General features: G+C 42.8%; 2 protein-coding genes across 2 annotated transcripts in view; both read left to right on the top strand.

Annotated features, from left to right (window-relative positions):
- MCC (MCC regulator of WNT signaling pathway) overlaps positions 1–18631 on the top strand; it is a 460067-nt gene that overhangs the window by 46815 nt on the left and 394621 nt on the right. The window lies entirely within an intron of this gene.
- Positions 668–2852, top strand: TSSK1B (testis specific serine kinase 1B). Its single transcript, XM_032258336.1, has one exon. It carries the CDS (start codon positions 804–806, stop codon positions 1920–1922), a length of 1119 nt encoding a protein of 372 aa, XP_032114227.1. The 5' UTR covers positions 668–803; the 3' UTR covers positions 1923–2852.

The following is an 18631-nucleotide window of genomic DNA, read 5'->3' on the forward strand; positions in this document are numbered from 1 at the left end:
TGCCACTCCATGGTCAGGAGGCTCTCTACTGTCTTGACACACCACCCTTCTTGGCCCTGCTCTGCACCCCTGAGGGCTGCCTGTGTGGACAGCATCGAGGGCTGAAGGGAAGAAAAAGAGGTCAAGGATGGGACTTCCTCCGATCTGCTGCCAGCCTGTAGGGTCACTAAAGCTGGCTCTTTCTATCCACTGAAGGGCACTGCCTCTTTCAAGGTGGCCCTGTCTACATTACTCTTTCTGGGTTCCAGGGACCATTCCCACTCTTTTCCATGCAGGCCAGGGATCTGCTACTACCTTGGGGTGCCTGTGTTACCCTCAGGGTTCCCTACACTCTGCTCGCACCTTTATTAATCATCCCTTTATTAAACCCTCCTTAGATGCCCTGGTTTGCAAGAACTGGCCTTACTTCTGTGCAAGCAGTCCTGGCTCTGGGTTTGGAAACATGGGCAGACCCATGTGTCCCACACAACCTCCTCCTACCTCAGGTCCCAGCCAGGTTCAAGGCCACTCTCTGCTTGTCTCGTCTCCTCCAGCCCACCAGCCAGACTTCAGCGTTCCAAGTCCAAGTGCCTCAGGCCAGAGCCCCATTCCCACAGGGCACTCTTCCTTTGTGACTTCACCCACTGAAGTCACCTGGGAAACAGTGCCAAAGTTCCACCCCAGAGTCTTGGACTCTAGGAGGCAGGAACAGCAGGCCTGGCCAGCCCAAAGGACTCTGTCCAGGATGTAAATGAGCACACTCTGGCCCATGCCCCTTGGGGCTGTAGAGGGCAGCCTCAGAGGCACTGGGCACTCCCAGCATTATGGACGACGCTGCAGTCCTCAAGCGACGAGGCTACCTCCTGGGGATAAATTTAGGAGAGGGCTCCTATGCAAAAGTAAAATCCGCTTACTCTGAGCGCCTGAAGTTCAACGTGGCGATCAAGATCATTGACCGCAAGAAAGCCCCTGCAGACTTCTTGGAGAAATTCCTTCCCCGGGAAATTGAGATTCTGGCCATGTTAAACCACTGCTCCATCATCAAGACCTACGAGATCTTTGAGACATCACATGGTAAGGTCTACATTGTCATGGAGCTCGCAGTCCAGGGTGACCTCCTTGAGTTAATCAAAACCCGGGGAGCCCTGCACGAGGACGAGGCTCGCAAGAAGTTCCGCCAGCTCTCCTTGGCCATCAAGTACTGCCACGACCTGGATGTCGTCCACCGGGACCTCAAGTGTGACAACCTTCTCCTTGACAAGGACTTCAACATCAAGCTGTCTGACTTTAGCTTCTCCAAGCGCTGCCTGAGGGACGACAATGGTCGAATGACATTAAGCAAGACCTTCTGCGGTTCACCAGCCTACGCGGCCCCTGAGGTGCTGCAGGGCATCCCCTACCAGCCCAAGGTGTATGACATCTGGAGCCTGGGCGTGATCCTCTACATCATGGTCTGCGGCTCCATGCCCTATGACGACTCCAACATCAAGAAGATGCTGCGTATCCAGAAGGAGCACCGCGTCAACTTTCCACGCTCCAAGCACCTGACAGGCGAGTGCAAGGACCTCATCTACCGCATGCTGCAGCCGGACGTCAACCGGCGGCTCCACATCGATGAGATCCTCAGCCACTGCTGGATGCAGCCCAAGACATGGGGACTGCCCTCTGTGACCACCAACAAGGAGGGGGAGAGCTCCCGGGGAACTGAAACCTTGAGGACCCCCGAACCTGACTCTGACAAGAGGTCTGCCAACAAGCTGGAGCCTGAGGGAGAGACACAGGCACAGTCCCAGGCAGAGCTCCAGGCACAGCCTGAGACAAAACCCGAGGCGGCGGCACCACCGATGTCCAGGCAGTCGGAGATCCCAAGTTTCCCCAACGAACTGTCGACCAGGGAGACAGAGGGAGGGCCCCCCCAACAGCCTTCAGAGACGCGGGCCTAGTGAGTTTCTTGCAGCCCAGGGAATGCTATGAAGCTCACAGTTTCAAGGCTGAGCTCTGAAGAAGTCAAGGATCGAGCCAGGGAATGAAGGCAGGCCCAGATGAGCGACTATTTTCATCAGTTTCTTCTCTCTCTCCTTGAACTTGGTAACCCATATGGCTCTCCAGTGGCCCCTAGGTGGATGAGGCCAAAGTCAAATCCAAGGCTGAGATGGTTGTGCGACTCCTACTCCCCCAGGGCGTGAGCCGGAGCAGGTGCTGGACACAGGGCCTGTCTCAGCAGACTGGCCCCACTGGCCACAGCGGCCCGGTGACAGCACGAGCAGGAAAAGCAGCAGGAAGGCACCGCTGTCAGCCTTGGGCACCATTTATCCTCCTTTCATCATCCCCGGGACGGCTGCGTGACCCCGCTGGGAGTCTGGACCGGGCCGGACTGAGGGTCAGGGGACTGGGACAGGCCGGGCGTCGGGCGGGGCTGGTCGGGGACAAGGCGCCAGAGGCGGCGGGAAAGAGCTTCGGCTGGGCCGTGGGCTCGCTGGCACTCTGGGCGGCAGCCTCAGGCTCCAACTCCAGCCCTGCGCAAGATCCATAAACTTTTAAAGAAGCCTCAAAAAATACTTTTAAAGTGCTAGAAATCTTGTGCCCCATATGTGCTTCTTTCAGTATTAGATCCTCAGGAGTAGCACGGCAACTGGAGAAAATGGGAGGAAAGACAAGAAGAAATAGAAGCTGACTTAACATCTAGTTTATTCAGTTTTGATTTTTCTTATCTCTGCTGTCTTTCTCTTGTTCAAACCCTATAGTGGTAATATTTGGAAAAGAGCACTTGGAAATTATATTCCTGCTTTTAACTCTTTATTCTTAATCCTTCTCCTCGTAATTGATTTTGTAACTAATTTACTCCCCAGTGCCCCCAGAAGAAAATTTGACAGGTAAAGGAAAATGTTTTATTTTTCTTTCTTATCAACTTTTTGTTTTAATGCTAATATCTGGCCAGGCGTGGTGGTTTACGCCTGTAATCCTAGCACTTTGGGAGGCAAAGGTGGGCGGATCACCTGAGGTCAGGAGTTTGAGACCAGCCTGACCAATGTGATGAAACCGCGTTTCTACTAAAAATACAAAAATTAGCCAGGCGTGGTGACAGGCACCTGTAATCCCAGCCACTTGGGAGGCTGAGATGGGAGAATTGCTTGAACCCAAGAGGTGGGGTTGCAAGTGAGCTGAGATGGCACCATTGCACTCCAGCCTGGGCAGCAAGAGCGAAACTCCATCTCAAAAACAAAAAAAAGCGAATATCTAATTAATGGACAAATGAATCAGCTAATACTGGAAACAATATAACATGATAACATGATAGTGAAAAGCATGAATTTTTGATTTCTGTAGGCTGGTTTTGACTCTGTTACTAGATGATCTTGGACAAGTTGGTTAATCTATATGTCTCAGTTTCCTTATCTATAAAATGAGGATAATATAACTTCATTAGGCATGCTATTTATTAATGTGTTTAGTTCTCAACCCTATGGGATGAATCCTATTGATACTCCCATTTTATAGACGTGAAATTGAGTAAAGTCGTTTTAGGTCTCTTGTCTCTGGGCACATGACAAACACATGGCAGAGCCAAACTTAAAACCCAAGCACTCCAGCTCAGAGCCCACACTGTTAGCTGTTAAACTACAGCCTCAAAGTAGACTACAGCCTCATGGCCAGTTGCAGGAGCAGGAAGAAATCAGGAGTCCCTGAACAGCATCTCTGCTTCTAGCTTTCTAATGCTCCAGGGAGTCCTTCACCCATCCCATTTATATGTAGCTGTCCTAGCCCCTTGTGCCTCAGGATGTGATCTTGTTTGGAAATAGAGTCATTGCAGATGTAATTAGTTAAGATCATACTGGAGTAGGGTGAGACCCTAATCAAATATGACTGGTGCCCAGGAGACAGGCCTGGAACAGAGCCTTTCCTAATGCCCTCAGAGGGAGCAAGGCCCTGCCAACTCCTCAATCTTAGACTTCTGGCCTCCAGAAATGTAAATCACTACCTTTCTGTTGTCTTAAGCCCCTTGGTTTGTGGTACTTTGTCATGGCAGCCCTAGCAAACTAATACACCCAGCATATGCAACTAATCTGGTTAGGCCCTTAGCACTGTTCAATTAGCCATCTCTTCACCTCTTCTCAATTCCCTCCCATAATCCACTGGACAACTCCTCCAACCCTTTCACTACATCAAGCTCCTCCCCTTCCTTTCTCCCTCAGCAGATAATCTCACTTCCTACTCTTCTGAGACCATAGCTACGTCTTAAGAGGGCTCTCAGTTTCCCTCATTATTCTTTGTTGCCACTGGCTACTTTCCTTCTTAAACCATTTCTCTTCCTACCATACATGTTTTAGCTTTCCACAAGGCTTGGTTCCTCTCCTTTCCATTCTCCATGTGCCCCTCTCAGTGTTCATTCTCATTTCCATAAGTTTACCCTGCACTATTAACTGTGAAGCTTATTACTAAAACCCAGCTTCCCTTCAGAGTACAAGCCCTCATGATCAGTTCTGTCTGCTGTCTCTTCTTGCTGACCATACAACTATCATGCTCTGACCTCTGTACCAGCTTCTTCTTTCATCTCTATTTTTCACATTCACCCAGACCCCAAAAGTTACTTTTCCATGCCGTCCTACAAATAAAGTTGGCAAGACCTACTGATTCTTTCTTTGCCTTGCCTCACATATACATGCTTACTAATTCCCACTAGACCATTTCAAATCCTTACCCTGAGCAGTTCTAACAGCCTGTTTACTGCCCTTCCTGTTTACTCTCTCTAGCCTCCAGCCTATCTTTCATACACTGCCAATGTCATCTTCTCAACATAGAATTTAACTTATACTTTATCCCTCAGAGGGCTGGACCTTTGTTGTATAGAGAATAGAGGCCTATCTTAAATCCAGCATTCAAGGCTCCCATTTAATACAGCTCCAGCTTACCTAAAATAACTAAGGGAGGCCAACTGTCTACATAGGAAGAACTTTACCTGGTGCTCTGCCGTACTAGGAACTTCATGGTCCAAAATTAGATGTTAGCATTCCATCAGGGATGACCTATCTCAGTGGAGCTAACTCATGTTAATAAAACTTGTAAAAGACTGATGTACGTTCCAGGCTACCAATTTTCCAATTTAGTGGTGAAAAAATAATTACCAAGTGCAATGGAACACATGTATTAACAGAGTCACACATACTGTCTCACTCCCAAGTGGGGAAGAGAAACAGGCAACCAAGTTCTAACCAGAAGGTTGCATGGATCCAGAAGGGCAATCTGTGGCTAATCCCAATGGTATCCTCTGTCTGTGAACTCATGAGCTTTCCTGGCAGTTGCTTAGATCACAGTGACTGTTGTGATTGCATTTCTTTTTTTTTGAGACGGAGTTTCACTCTTTTTACCCAGGCGGAGTGCAATGGCGCGATCTCGGCTCATCGCAACCTCGGCCTCCTGGGTTCAGGCAATTCTCCTGCCTCAGCCTCCTGAGTAGCTGGGATTACAGGCACACACCACCATGCCCAGCTAATTTTTTGTATTTTTAGTAGATACGGGGTTTCACCATGTTGACCAGGATGGTCTCGATCTCTTGACTTCGTGATCCACCCGCCTCGGCCTCCCAAAGTGCTGGGATTACAGGCTTGAGCCACCGCGCCCGGCCGTGATTGCATTTCAGGCCGGAATGTACAAAGATGTGACCTTGATGAGGTTTTGGTGTTTTCCCACCTACAGGATTATCTCATAGGACATTTTACGTCTATATGCCACTAATGTCGTTCGCTATGTTGTTTTCATTGTTCATTCATTTGCTTATATGTTTGCTAATTTAGTTCTCAGCCACCTTATTTCCAAATTCTCCTCATGATATGGAGTGCCTTCAGAATTTCTTTGAATAAACTTTAGGCCATGACCCAGCAGCCTCTGAAACCCTGAACAGAACACCACCAACTGCTCTAGCCAGGGCCTGAAAATATGTGTACCACTGTTGAGTCAAAGGTACTAACACTGAATGAGGGAGGAAAATGACCTGAAGAAAAGAGATTGAGAAAAAGGAGTGACGCAGAGCTAAAGAAAAACAAGTGAGGCATTTGTGAGGAATAAGACAGTGCTTTAGTTTACTTGCATTACATGTCCCTTCACCCTCTATATTAGTCAGCCCCGGCTGCCACAACAAAGCACCATAGATTAGGTGGTTTAAATAATAGTAATTTCTGTTTTTCGTGGTTCTGGAGATTAGGAGATCCAAGATTAAAATGCTGGCTGGTGCTGGCTAATGTGCTCTCTCCCTGGCTTGCAGACAGCCACCTTCTCCCTGTGTCCTCACATGGCACAGACAGAAAGATCTCTCTTTCTCTGTGTGTGTGTGTGTGTGTGTGTGTGTGTGTGTGCGTGTGTGTCTTCATATAAGGCTACAGTCCAATTGGATTAGGACCCCACCTTTATGACCTCATTTCACGTTAATTACCTCCTAAAGACCCTGACTCTAGATAGAGTCACATTGGCGGTTAGAGCTTCAGCATATGAATTTGGGAAGGGGAACACAACTCAGTGTATAGTGCTCCCCCTCAGAAAGAGTATACGTAAAGTTTTGTCCCATTTCCCTAGTGAAGGAGAGCTCATGGATAGTGGGATTCTCAGATACAGTGTGATTAGAGGTATACATTCTGAGCCAACATTATTACCTTAATAGGCCTAGGTTATTAGCTAGACTGAGAAACAATTCAGCCAGATAAGTAAATCTTGTTCTTAGATAAATGAACCTAGGGGCTTCAAAGACAGTCCTATTAAAATGCCTACATTTTATTTAATGTCTTTTGGGCTGTGAGGAATTGAGCCCTTAAACTAAAAAGTCCAACTTTAGTTGGAATTAACTTACTCCTTTACAGAAAGCCAAACTATGTAGACAGGTTTCCCTTAAATTCTTCCTTGAGATTGGGTTCTTCAGAAGGGGAGGCCTTAAACTGGGTTCCCTAGGAGTACACTTGTGATCAACACCTGTGAGGGAGTGAAAGAAGCAGAATTAGGCACATGGAGAAGCTGAACTGTGACACATTTACAGGAGATGTCTCAACTGATCTTAGGAAGTTCTGGAAATAAGATGGTCTTTCAGCATAGCCAAGAGTTGAGGCAAGAAGGCTAGGCCTTTGTAGCCTCATATCAAACAGTCATTGGATATGAAGTGTCTCTGGGGAAGGGGAATAAGTGTCTTCCTTCCACAGAAAGCAGTTCCCAGGAAGAGACTCAGTCATAAGCCTTCAGCAGCCAACCCTGCTGGCAGCTGAGAGAACACATGCTTCAGTCGGTAAAGAGGAGTGTGGTGCTGCAACCCAGCATCCACTACAGGGAATAAGGGCAAGGGCAGGGGTCTGTAGGTATTTGTTATACATTAAAATCTGTTGACATTCCTCTACTTGGGATTCAGTTTTTTTTTTTTCTTATGGTTACGAGATCATCCTCATAGTAGAGGTTGAAGATTTTATATGTAGGAGCCCTCTGAAGATGCTCGGTTGTGGCCAGCTGAGACTGGTTATTAGTCGTAGAATTAAAATGCCCTACATTTCCAGTCATGTCATTACACGCATAAGGGAGGGAGGAGCTAGACCCCATTGTACACTTAATTGAAAATTACTGATAGATGATGTGATGAGGAGCAAGTTTCAGACAAGCCTGGACATTTATTTTGGAGGAGCTGGTTTCCACTGAGGTATGTATGGTTTCTACAGCCTTCCTGGAATTTTTTTCCTGAAATTGCTTATGTTCATTTGCTAGAATTAACAGAGAGGTTATGAAGATGGAATATAGTCCACTTTTGTCTCAATGTTCCTCAACACTTGGCTGTTAATTAGTGTGGTTAGGTTTAATGAACTCATTTAATAACAATATTCCTTTGGAGAATTTTATTGAGTACTAAATTCTTAAATTTAATAATGCAAAACATATTTGTATAGTGTTAATAATGGTTGCAAGACTTGCAGAGAGTAAAATACTGGAAGGTTAAGTATAATGGATTAATTAAATAAGAAGGCCCAAATTACCTTTCAAAGTGACTCCATAATAATCTTCACTTTGTTTTAGTGAATAAAGAAGATCATTTCAAATGCCGCTTGTGTATGTTAGTTTAAAAGCGATATTCAAAGCTAGCACATTTTTATCAGGGAAAACATAAACACAGCAAAATATTCTGCTTGGCAAACAAAGTTTTGTTTCCTGTACTGATCCATTAAGTCTAATAACTTTATTTTCTTACAAGTCAACAATATGTTTCTTCCATGTACGGAAATCAGTGGGAACTTTCTACTCAACTCCCAAACAACAGCAGTTTGTATCAGCAGCAGTCCACATATGCATTTGGGAAATGTTTTTAATTGCTTTAATTGCATATTAGTGAAATGACACAAACTTCTTCTTATAGCTTTTCAAAGTAAGCAATTCATTTAAATTGGCTAAGGACTTTTCAGCTGGTATAAATGTCCTGTAGGTGATACATTCAAAATTATTTTTAGCAAACTTTGGACGATGATAAATGTATTTTGTAATTCATTACCCTAACAAATTGGTTAGACCTGAAGAAAAGAGTCCCCACCTGCACGATAGAGATAGAAAAAATATGCCAATTAGGATGTGAGAAGGCAAAATATGATTAAGTTTGTACACCTTGAGTTGTCCAGAGTCCTCAAAGGCAATTTTGAGGATGAGTTTTGTGGATTTTATTTGTAGAGAGGTAATTAATTACTCCAAACAGGAGTACTGCGGGAGAGTTTTAAACTCATTTTGCACTCCCATCACTTTATAGAGGAGTAAATTTTAAGTTTTTGAAATGTTAAAAAGACTCTCAGTTGTAGTTTCCAATCAAATCCATTCCCATCACATTAGTAAGGCCCATTGGTTAGGAAGGTGTTTAGTTTAATTTTATCTGAGGCATCACCAGTTCTGGGGTGGGTGACTTAATGATGTCTTCAATGAACCTTTTCCTTTTCTTTGTTCATCTTCACATTTGCCATCCTTAGAATATAGGCTTGTTTACATGCCTATTGCCCCAGGGTCACAAGATGGTTCTACTCACGCAGGTGTTGCTGCATTGTCAGGTACCATGTTTCAGGCATGAAGAACCTAGAAAGAGGAAGTAGGAAATGATGACACCGAATTCAAAAAAAGAAACTTTCCCAGAATCTTCAGAGTTTGTTTTGTTGGCTGCACACTATTACATTGTGTGAATACAGCATAACTAACTAGTCCTGGGGATAGATTTTGAGGGGCTGTGTATAGCACCCAGTCTTGGACTAACAGACATTTTGAAGGATGACAATGACCTATAGCTCTCAGATCCGGTGTTAACTTAGTGTTTGTCAAGCCTCCCATGTTTCTAGTTTTGCTTCCCTTGTGGCCCTCATCTGCCAGGGTCAATCTGAGCCTGATCCTTATCTCAGGCCAGAGGGAGATAAGGAGTGAGTCCCAAGTACTCCAGGGCTCTGCATCTGCTAGCATTGGTTCTGAAACCCATGTCCCCATGTTGCCTTATTTCCTGGGCCTGCCTGCCTGCCTTGGAAACCTACTAGCCCTCCGTCCCTTGAGGACCTGGCCTGCCTGGCTCTTGTCTGCTCTGTGCAGGAAGGGAAATTCTCTTTGAGCTTCTGCCTGGGTTCCACCCTCAGCTGACAGACTCACTTGATGATGCCTGGTTGCCATAGCTTCAGAGTATTTCCAACTCCCAGGGCATAGGTTCCTAACCTCTTTCTATGCATCTTCCACCATCGCTTCCACCACCCCCAGCATGGTGAACAAGGTTATACGTGGTTTAAGAAGTTAGATAGATACTAGATACTCAAATTCCTAAGGAAAGACAACACTCTTCTGTCCACCTGGCCTATTCCAATTCTTTCCTTTGTAACACTGATCACACTTTTAGCTGTTTCTTCTCATGTTTGCCTCTATAATTTATAATAACTTGCTTATATTACTGTTTCTTCAAGTTTTCTTCAATTGTAGATATTGTGTATTGATTTTAGACCAAGGAATATGTGGATTTAAGCCCTCCCTCCAAATATGCTCTCATTTCCTCTTTGCTTACTCTCTTAATCATAATGTTTGATTAGATCACTATTCTCACTTCTTGTCACATAGGAGAAAAATAGAATTGTTTCTTGTTTATGCCACTTTTACTCGGCCATTGGTTATATGCAGCCAAGCCCAGTAGACTGTGTTTCTATCTTGTGAATGCCCTCCTTTTGATGGTGTCCCTCTCCTTTAGCTTCCTGAGAAGCATATGTGACAGCTAATGTTTTGAGATATATCCTGATGCTGCCCTTTCATTTGATGGATTGTTTGACGGGGCATAGAATTTGAGGTTGGAAGTTGTTTTCTCTTGGAATTTTGAAGTGAGTGTTTATTCTAGCACTCAGTATTGTTATTAAAAGTAGGTGCCAGGATTCCCAATCCTTTTATGAGACCTGTTGTTGTTTCTCTTTTTCTCTTCTGAAAGCTTTTGGGATCCTCTCTTTGCCCAGTGTTCTGATATTTCATGTCTTTTTAAAAAAATTGATTCTGCGGATGCTATCTTATGGAAACTGATATCCTTAAGTTCCAGGACATTTCTGAAATTATAGCTATAATAGTTTCCTCCCCTCTATCTTCTTGGCCATTCTTTCTGGAACTCATCCAATGTGATTTGGATGTCAGGTATTCTAAAGTGAGCCTATTTTGACCTTTTCTTTCATATTTTCTAGTTCGTTGTTTTTCACTCCTAGCATTGCTATTCTGTTTTCTGGGAGATTTTCTCAATTTTATTTTTCAATTCTTATATTAAAATTTTAGTTTCTGCTTTTAAGAGTTTTTTTTATGTTATTGTTATTCTGAGTGTGCTTTTTGATTTTTTAATTTTTAATTTTTTTTTCAGAGTCTCACTCTGTCACCAGACTGCAGTACAATGGCACAATCTCAGCTCACTGCCACCTTTGCCTCCCGGGTTCAAGCAGTTCTCCCTCCTAGCCTCCAAGTAGCTAGGATTACAGGCACCCGCCACCATAAGCCAGCTGATTTTTGTATTTTTAGGAGAGACAGAGTTTCACCATATTGGTCAGGCTGGTCTCAAACTCCTGACATCAAGTGATCCGCCTGCCTTGGCCTCTCAATGTGCTGGGATTACAGGCACGAGTCACCACTCCTGGACTGAATGGTCTTTTTAAAACTTCTTCTTATTGTTCTCTGAAAATCATGTCATTGTTTAACTCTATACTAATGTCCATAATAGGTCTTTGGAAGTTTTCTTATTTTCTAGCATTATTTCTGTTTCCTCTGAGTTCTTTTTTATATTTTTTGTTTGTTTTTGTCTCTTTTATATTAGATGCCTTCTCTAAATACCTAGTAGTCCTCAGTTGTTTCTGATATTTAAGGATGAGGCACAACAAAGCTGATTAGAGGGTGTGCGTGTGTGTGTGTGTGTGTGTCTGTGTGTGTGTGTGCGTGTGTCTGTATGTGTGTAGAGTAGGACTTTTTGACCAGTGGGATTAACCATAGGATGATCTTCCCTCCCCTTCCTAATATATACAGGTATTTTCTTTTGGCCCAGGCAGTATGCCCAGAGGGATGTCCTCCAGTCTGCCATCTGGGTGCTATAAAGCTAGTAGCCATGGTTATCAGAGCTGAGTGGGGGAAAAGGGGCCAACAGTTCTACCATTCTCCATGTAGATTTTGCCTGAATTCTCCAGTTTCAGGGTGATAACCTTATCCTATGAGTGGTAACCCTGAGTCCAGAATCAACTAGGGATCAGCCACTGTAGAAAATAAATTAGTTTTCTGCCTGAGTTGAGACGATTTGACTGTGTTGGGTTGGGGATGGGAAATAGAGATCTAATGGCTTCTTGCACACACCTTCAACTAATTCTTCTGTTTTGAGTTTCACCTGCATTCACTGGCTCTCCTATTTCTGAGCCTGGCCAAGATCTTGTCGCAGTCTGGCTTTCTCTGGTAAGCTGATTCCACTCATCTATATGCCTTGTAACTTGAAATTTAGTTGTTCTAATCACTTCTGTTCACCTCATTATTATACCAGTTAATTCTCATTATTCACAGTAATTATGTTCTATAAAGTTGCAGCAAATACTGAACTAGTAAATACTGAATTGTTGCTTCTAGGGGAAACACAGGGTTAGATTCTTGTGAGCCTAGAATCAACACATAGCTTTGTGTTATGTATAGTTCTCTTTAAAGACACCGTGTTTAATAAGTACTGTCGATTCATTAACATTGAGCTCATGGCCAACAACACTGTCACTCATGTCTGAACAAAGCTTATCTAACATGTATTTTCTTTGCAAGCACTTGGGAAACTAGACAGCCCTTCAGCACTATGCTTGGGGACCACTTTAGGCAGCAAAGTCAACAAAAAGCACGAAGATATGAAAAACATGCACTAAATAGACCATGGAAAGGACGATGTTTACAGTATGAGATCCAGAACAAAGGCAGTGTCGCTTTGTTCAGCCTCTGCTGAGCACTTGTGTGTTGAACGACTCAAATTTTCACCACTCTGAGCACATTTACAAATAATTGTGGAAAACACCATGAATATTGATTTGGGGCTACAGGTAAGTTTTAGTGAGTAGACAAGTTTGAAAACAGAATCCATGACTCATGGAGATCTCTTTTAGTTTTGTGCCTTTTTAATTATTTTACCCTTTTAGAATAGTTTCAGGAGGGATTGAACGGGAACAAGAAAGGTAACTAAGTATATTAAATCCACTGTGTATAGCTAGAAGTCTCTGTCATCCCAGTCTTTTTTTAGAGGACTCACTAATTCCTACTTATCTGATGCCATGTCAGATTTCTTCTAGCTCCTCCAACTCATTCTGCCACCTCCATCCTTTTGCATCTCCATTGGGCCCATCCAGGTCCAGATTCCAAGGCTCCTCGAGTCACTCAGGCCTGCTGCAACAAGCTGGGCCATACCTGATCGTGCCACGACATCCTGAAGATGATGTGTGGGTCTTCACACATCCTATAATCAATGATGTACTGAAGCTGGCTCATACTTGCTTGCAAAAGCAAACTGCTAAATTTTCAGGAAATTCATGAGCTATTATTAAACATAACGGTTGTTTAAAATTAAATCATCTAATCAATTAAATAGACCAAAAATAATTTAACTTAAAATTATGTCATAGAAGCTTATAATCAAATAAATCACATGAACAACAAATGTAATATATGCTCAAACTCATCATTTACTATTTATTTTTCTATATTTACAATTATCCGTGCCGTTGGGGCTATTTATCTCTTGTATCTGTGTGGTGGAAATACTGTGTCATGGTGTGCTACAGCACATCTCTAACCAGTCTGTTCACTAGATGTCATATTCAGTGATGTTGACCATGATAGTTTCATATCAACCATGGCAGGAGTGTATTTACCATGGAAATCAGCAAATGCTCCAAATCAAGGCTTTTTCTCCCCAGAGAGCCCATTGTTAAACATTCACCAACACAGCACTGACTGAATTAACTATAATTTTTTTTAAATTTTTTATTTTATTTTATTATTTTTATTTTTTTATTTTTTTCCCATTTATTTATTTTATTGCATTTTAGGTTTTGGGGTACATGTGAAGAACATGCAAAATTGTTGCATAGGTACACACGTGGCAGTGTGATTTGCTGCCTGCCTCCCCATCACCTACATCTGGCATTTCTCCCCTTGCTATCTCTCCCCAGCTCCCCACCCCCCACCGTCCCTCCCCTATTTCCCCCCAACTGAGCCCAGTGTGTAGTGCTCCCCTCCCTGTGTCCATGTGTTCTCATTGGTCAACACCCGCCTATGAGTGAGAACATGCGATGTTTGATATTCTGCTCTTCTGTCAGTTTGCTGAGAATGATGGTTTCCAGGTTCATCCATGTCCCTACAAAGGACCCAAACTCATCGTTTTTGATGGCTGCATAATATTCCATGGTGTATGTGTGCCACATTTTCCCTGTCCAGTCTATTGTCGATGGGCATTTGGGTTGGTTCCAGGTCTTTGCTATTGTAAACAGTGCTGCAATGAACATTCATGTGCACGTGTCCTTATAGTAGAACGATTTGTAATCCTTTGGATATATACCCAGTAATGGGATTGCTGGGTCAAATGGAATTTCTATTTCTAGGTCCTTGAGGCATCGCCACACTGTCTTCCACAATGGTTGAACTAATCTACACTCCCAACAGCAGTGCAAAAGTGTTCCTTTTTCTCCACATCCTCTCCAGCATCTGTTGTCTCCAGATTTTTTAATGATTGCCATTCTAACTGGCATGAGATGGTATCTCAATGTTGTTTTGATTTGCATTTCTCTGATGACCAGTGATGATGAGCATTTTTCATATGCTTGTTGGCCTCATGTATGTCTTCTTTTGTAAAGTGTCTGTTCATAACCTTTGCCCACTTTTGAATGGGCTTGTTAGTTTTTTTTCTTGTAAATCTGTTTTAGTTCTTTGTAAATTCTGTATATCAGCCCTTTGTCAGATGGGTAAACTGCAAACATTTTTTCCCATTCTGTTGGTTGCCGATTCACTCTAATGGCTGTTTCTTTTGCTGTGCAGAAGCTGTGGAGTTTGATTAGGTCCCATTTGTCTATTTTGGCTTTTGTTGTCAATGCTTTTGGTGTTTTGGTCATGAAGTCCTTGCCTATACCTATGTACTGAATGGTTTTGCCTAGATTTTCTTCTAGGGTTTTTATGGTGTTAGGTCTCATGTTTAAGTCTTTAATCTGTCTGGAGTTAATTTTAGTGTAAGGTGTCAGGAAGGGGTCCAGTTTCTGCTTTCTGCACATGGCTAGCTAGCTTTCCCAACACCATTTATTGAATAGGGAATCCTTTCCCCATTGCTTGTTTTTGTCTGGTTTGTCAAAGATCAGATGGTTGTAGATATGTTGTGTTGCCTCCGAGACCTCTGTTCTGTTCCATTGGTCTATATCTCTGTTTTGGTACCAGTACCATGCGGTTTTGATTACTGTAGCCTTGTAGTATAGTTTGAAGTCCGGTAGTGTGATGCCTCCCGCTTTGTTCTTTTTGCTTAGAATTGACTTGGCTATGCGGGCTCTCTTTTGGTTCCATATGAAGTTTAAGGTGGTTTTTTCCAGTTCTGTGAAGAAGGTCATTGGTAGCTTGATGGTGATAGCATTGAATCTGTAAATTACTTTGGGCAGTATGGCCATTTTCATGATATTGATTCTTCCTAACCATGAACATGGAATGTTTCTCCATCTATTTGTGTCCTCTCTTATTTCATTGAGCAGTGGCTTGTCGTTCTCCTTGAAGAGGCCCTTTACGTTCCTTGTTAGTTGTATTCCTAGGTATTTTATTCTCTTTGTGGCAATTGTGAACGGAAGTTTGATTTGGCTCTCTTTAAATCTGTTATTGGTGTATAGGAATGCAAGTGATTTTGCACATTTATTTTGTATCCTGAGACTTTGCTGAACTTGCTTATCAGTTTCAGGAGATTTAGGGCTGAGAATATGGGGTCTTGTAGATATACAATTATGTCGTCTGCAAATAGAGACAATTTGACTTCCTCCTTTCCTATTTGAATGCCCTTTACTTCTATTTCTTGCCTGATTGCTCTGGCTAGAACTTCTAATACTATATTGAATAGCAGTGGTGAGAGAGGGCATCCTTGTCTGGTGCCACATTTCAAGGGGAATGCTTCCAGTTTTTGCCCATTCAGTATGATATTGGCTGTTGGTTTGTCATAAATAGCTTTTATTATTTTGAGATACGTTCCATCAATACCTAGCTGATTGAGGGTTTTTAGCATAAAGGGCTGTTGAATTTTGTCAAAGGCCTTCTCTGCATGAATTGAGATAATCATGTGGTTTTTGCCTTTGGTTCTGTTTATGTGGTGAATTACGTTTATAGACTTGGGTATGTTGAACCAGCCTTGCGTCCCCGGGATGAAGCCTACTTGATCATGGTGGATAAGCTTTTTGATGTGCTGTTACAATCGGCTTGTCAATATTTTATTGAAGATTTTTGCATCTATGTTGATCATGGATATTGGCCTGTAGTTTTCTTTTCTTGTTGAGCCTCTGCTGGGTTTTGGTATCAGGATGATGTTGGTCTCATAAAATGATTTGGGAAGAATCCCCTCTTTTTGTATTGTTTGAAATATTTTCAGAAGGAATGGTACCAGCTCCTCTTTGGACGTCTGGTAGAATTCGGCTGTGAACCCGTCTGGACCTGGGCTTTTTTGGGTGGTAAGCTCTTAATTGCTGCCTCAACTTCAGACCTTGTTATGGGTCTGTTCAGGGTTTTGGCTTCTTCCTGGTTTAGGCTTGGGAGGAGGCAAGTGTCCAGGAATTTATCCGTTTCTTCCAGGTTTATTATTTTATGTGCATAGAGTTGTTTGTAATAATCTCTGATGATGGTTTGAATTTCTGTGGAATCTGTGGTGATATCCCCTTTATCGTTTTTTATTGCATCGATTGGGTTATTCTCTCTTTTCTTTTTTATTAATCTGGCTAGTGGTCTGTCTATTTTGTTGATCTTTTCAAAAACCACATCCTGGATTTATTGATTTTTTGAAGGGTTTTTTGTGTCTCTATCTCCTTCAGTTCTGCTCTGATCTTAGCTATTTCTTGTCTTCTGCTAGACTTTGGGGTTTTTTGATCTTGCTCCTCTAGCTTTTTCAGTGTTGACAATAGGGTGTCAATTTTTGATCTCTCCTTGCTTCTCATGTGGGCACTCATTGCTATATATTTTCCTCTAGAGACTGCTTAAATGTGTCCCAGAGATTCTGATATGTTGTGTCTTCATTCTCGTTGGTTTCGAGAACATCTTTATTTCTGTCTTCATTTCATTGTTTATCCAGTCAACATTCAAGCGCAAGTTGTTCAGTTTCCATGAAGCTGTGCGGTTCTGGGTTAGTTTTTGAATTCTGAGTTCTAACTTGATTGCACTGTGGTCTGAGAGACTGTTTGTTACGATTTCCATTCTTTTGCATTTGCTGAGGAGCGATTTACTCCCAATTATGTGGTCAATTTTAGAGTAGGTGTGATGTGGTGCTGAGAAGAATGTATATTCTGTGGATTTGGGGTGGACAGTTCTGTAAATGTCTATTAGGTTTGCTTGGTCCACGTCTGAGGTAAAGTCCTGGATATCCTTGTTAATTTTCTGTCTGGTTGATCTGTCTAATATTGACAATGGGGTGTTAACGTCTCCCACTATAATTGTGTGGGAGTCTAAGTCTCTTTGTAAGTCATTAAGAACTTGCCTTATGTGTCTGGGTACCCCTGTATTGGGTGTGTATATATTTAGGATCGTTAGCTCTTCTTGTTGCATTGATCCTTTTACCATTATGTAATGTCCTTCTTTGTCTCTTATGATCTTTGTTGCTTTAAAGTCTAATTTATCAGAGATGAGAATTGCAACTCCTGCTTTTTTTTTGCTCTCCATTTGCTTGGTAAATCTTCCTCCACCCCTTTATTTTGAGCCTTTGTGTATCCTTGCATGTGAGATGGGTTTCCTGGATACAGCACACCGAAGGGTTTTGGCTTTATATCCAATTTGCCAGTCTGTGTCTTGATTGGGGCATTTAGCCCATTTACATTTAGGGTTAATATTGTTATGTGCGAATTTGATACTGCCATTTTGGTGCTAGCTGGGTGTTTTGCCCTTTAGTTGAGCTGGTACTTGTTGTTCCTTTATATGTGTAGAGCCTCTTTCAGGAGCTCTTGTAGAGCTGGCCTGGTGGTGACAAAATCTCTGAGTACTTGCATGTTCCCAAAGGATTTTATTTTTCCTTCACTTATGAAGCTTAGTTTGGCTGGATAGGAGATTCTGGGTTGAAAGTTCTTTTCTTTAAGGATGTTGAATATTGGCCCCCACTCTCTTCTGGCTTGTAAGGTTTCTGCTGAGAGATCTGCTGTGAGTCTGATGGGCTTCCCTTTGTGGGTAACCCGACCTTTCTCTCTGGCTGCCCTTAGTATTTTCTCCTTCATTTCGACCCTGGTGAATCTGACAATTATGTGCCTTGGGGTTGCTCTTCTTGAGAAATATCTTTGTGGTGTTCTCTGTATTTCCTGGACTTGAATGTTGACCTGCCTTGCTAGGTTGGGGAAGTTTTCCTGGATAATATCCTGAAGAGTATTTTCTAGCTTGGATTCATTCTCTTCATCACATTTGGGTACGCCTATCAAACGTAGATTAGGTCTTTCACATAGTCCCACATTTCTTGGAGATTTTGTTCATTCCTTTTTACCCTTTTTTTCTCCAGTCTTGCCTTCCCATTTTATTTCATTGAGTTGTTCTTCGACCTCTGATATCCTTTCTTCTGCTTCGTCAATTTGGCTGTTGATACTTGTGCATGCTTCGCGAAGTTCTCATGTTGCATTTTTCAGCTCCATCAATTCACTTATATTCCTTTCTATTTTGTCCATTCTCATTAGCATTTTGTCAAATCTTTTTTCAAGGTTCTTAGTTTCTTTGCATTTGGTTAGAACATGTTCTTTAAGTTCACAGAAGTTTCTTACTACCCACCTTCTGAAGTCTGATTCTGTCATTTCATCACACTCGTTCTCCATCCAACCTTGTTCCCTTGCTGGTGAGGAGTTGTGATCCCTTGTAGGAGGAGAGGTGTTCTGGTTTCGGGTGTTTTCATCCTTTTTGCGCTGGTTTCTTCCCATCTTTAAGGATTCATCCACCTGTCGACTTTGTAGTTGCTGGC

Source organism: Sapajus apella, unplaced genomic scaffold, assembly GCF_009761245.1.
Source record: "Sapajus apella isolate SASKATOON/1434 unplaced genomic scaffold, GSC_monkey_1.0 scaffold1, whole genome shotgun sequence".
NCBI classification, from domain to species: domain Eukaryota; kingdom Metazoa; phylum Chordata; class Mammalia; order Primates; family Cebidae; genus Sapajus; species Sapajus apella.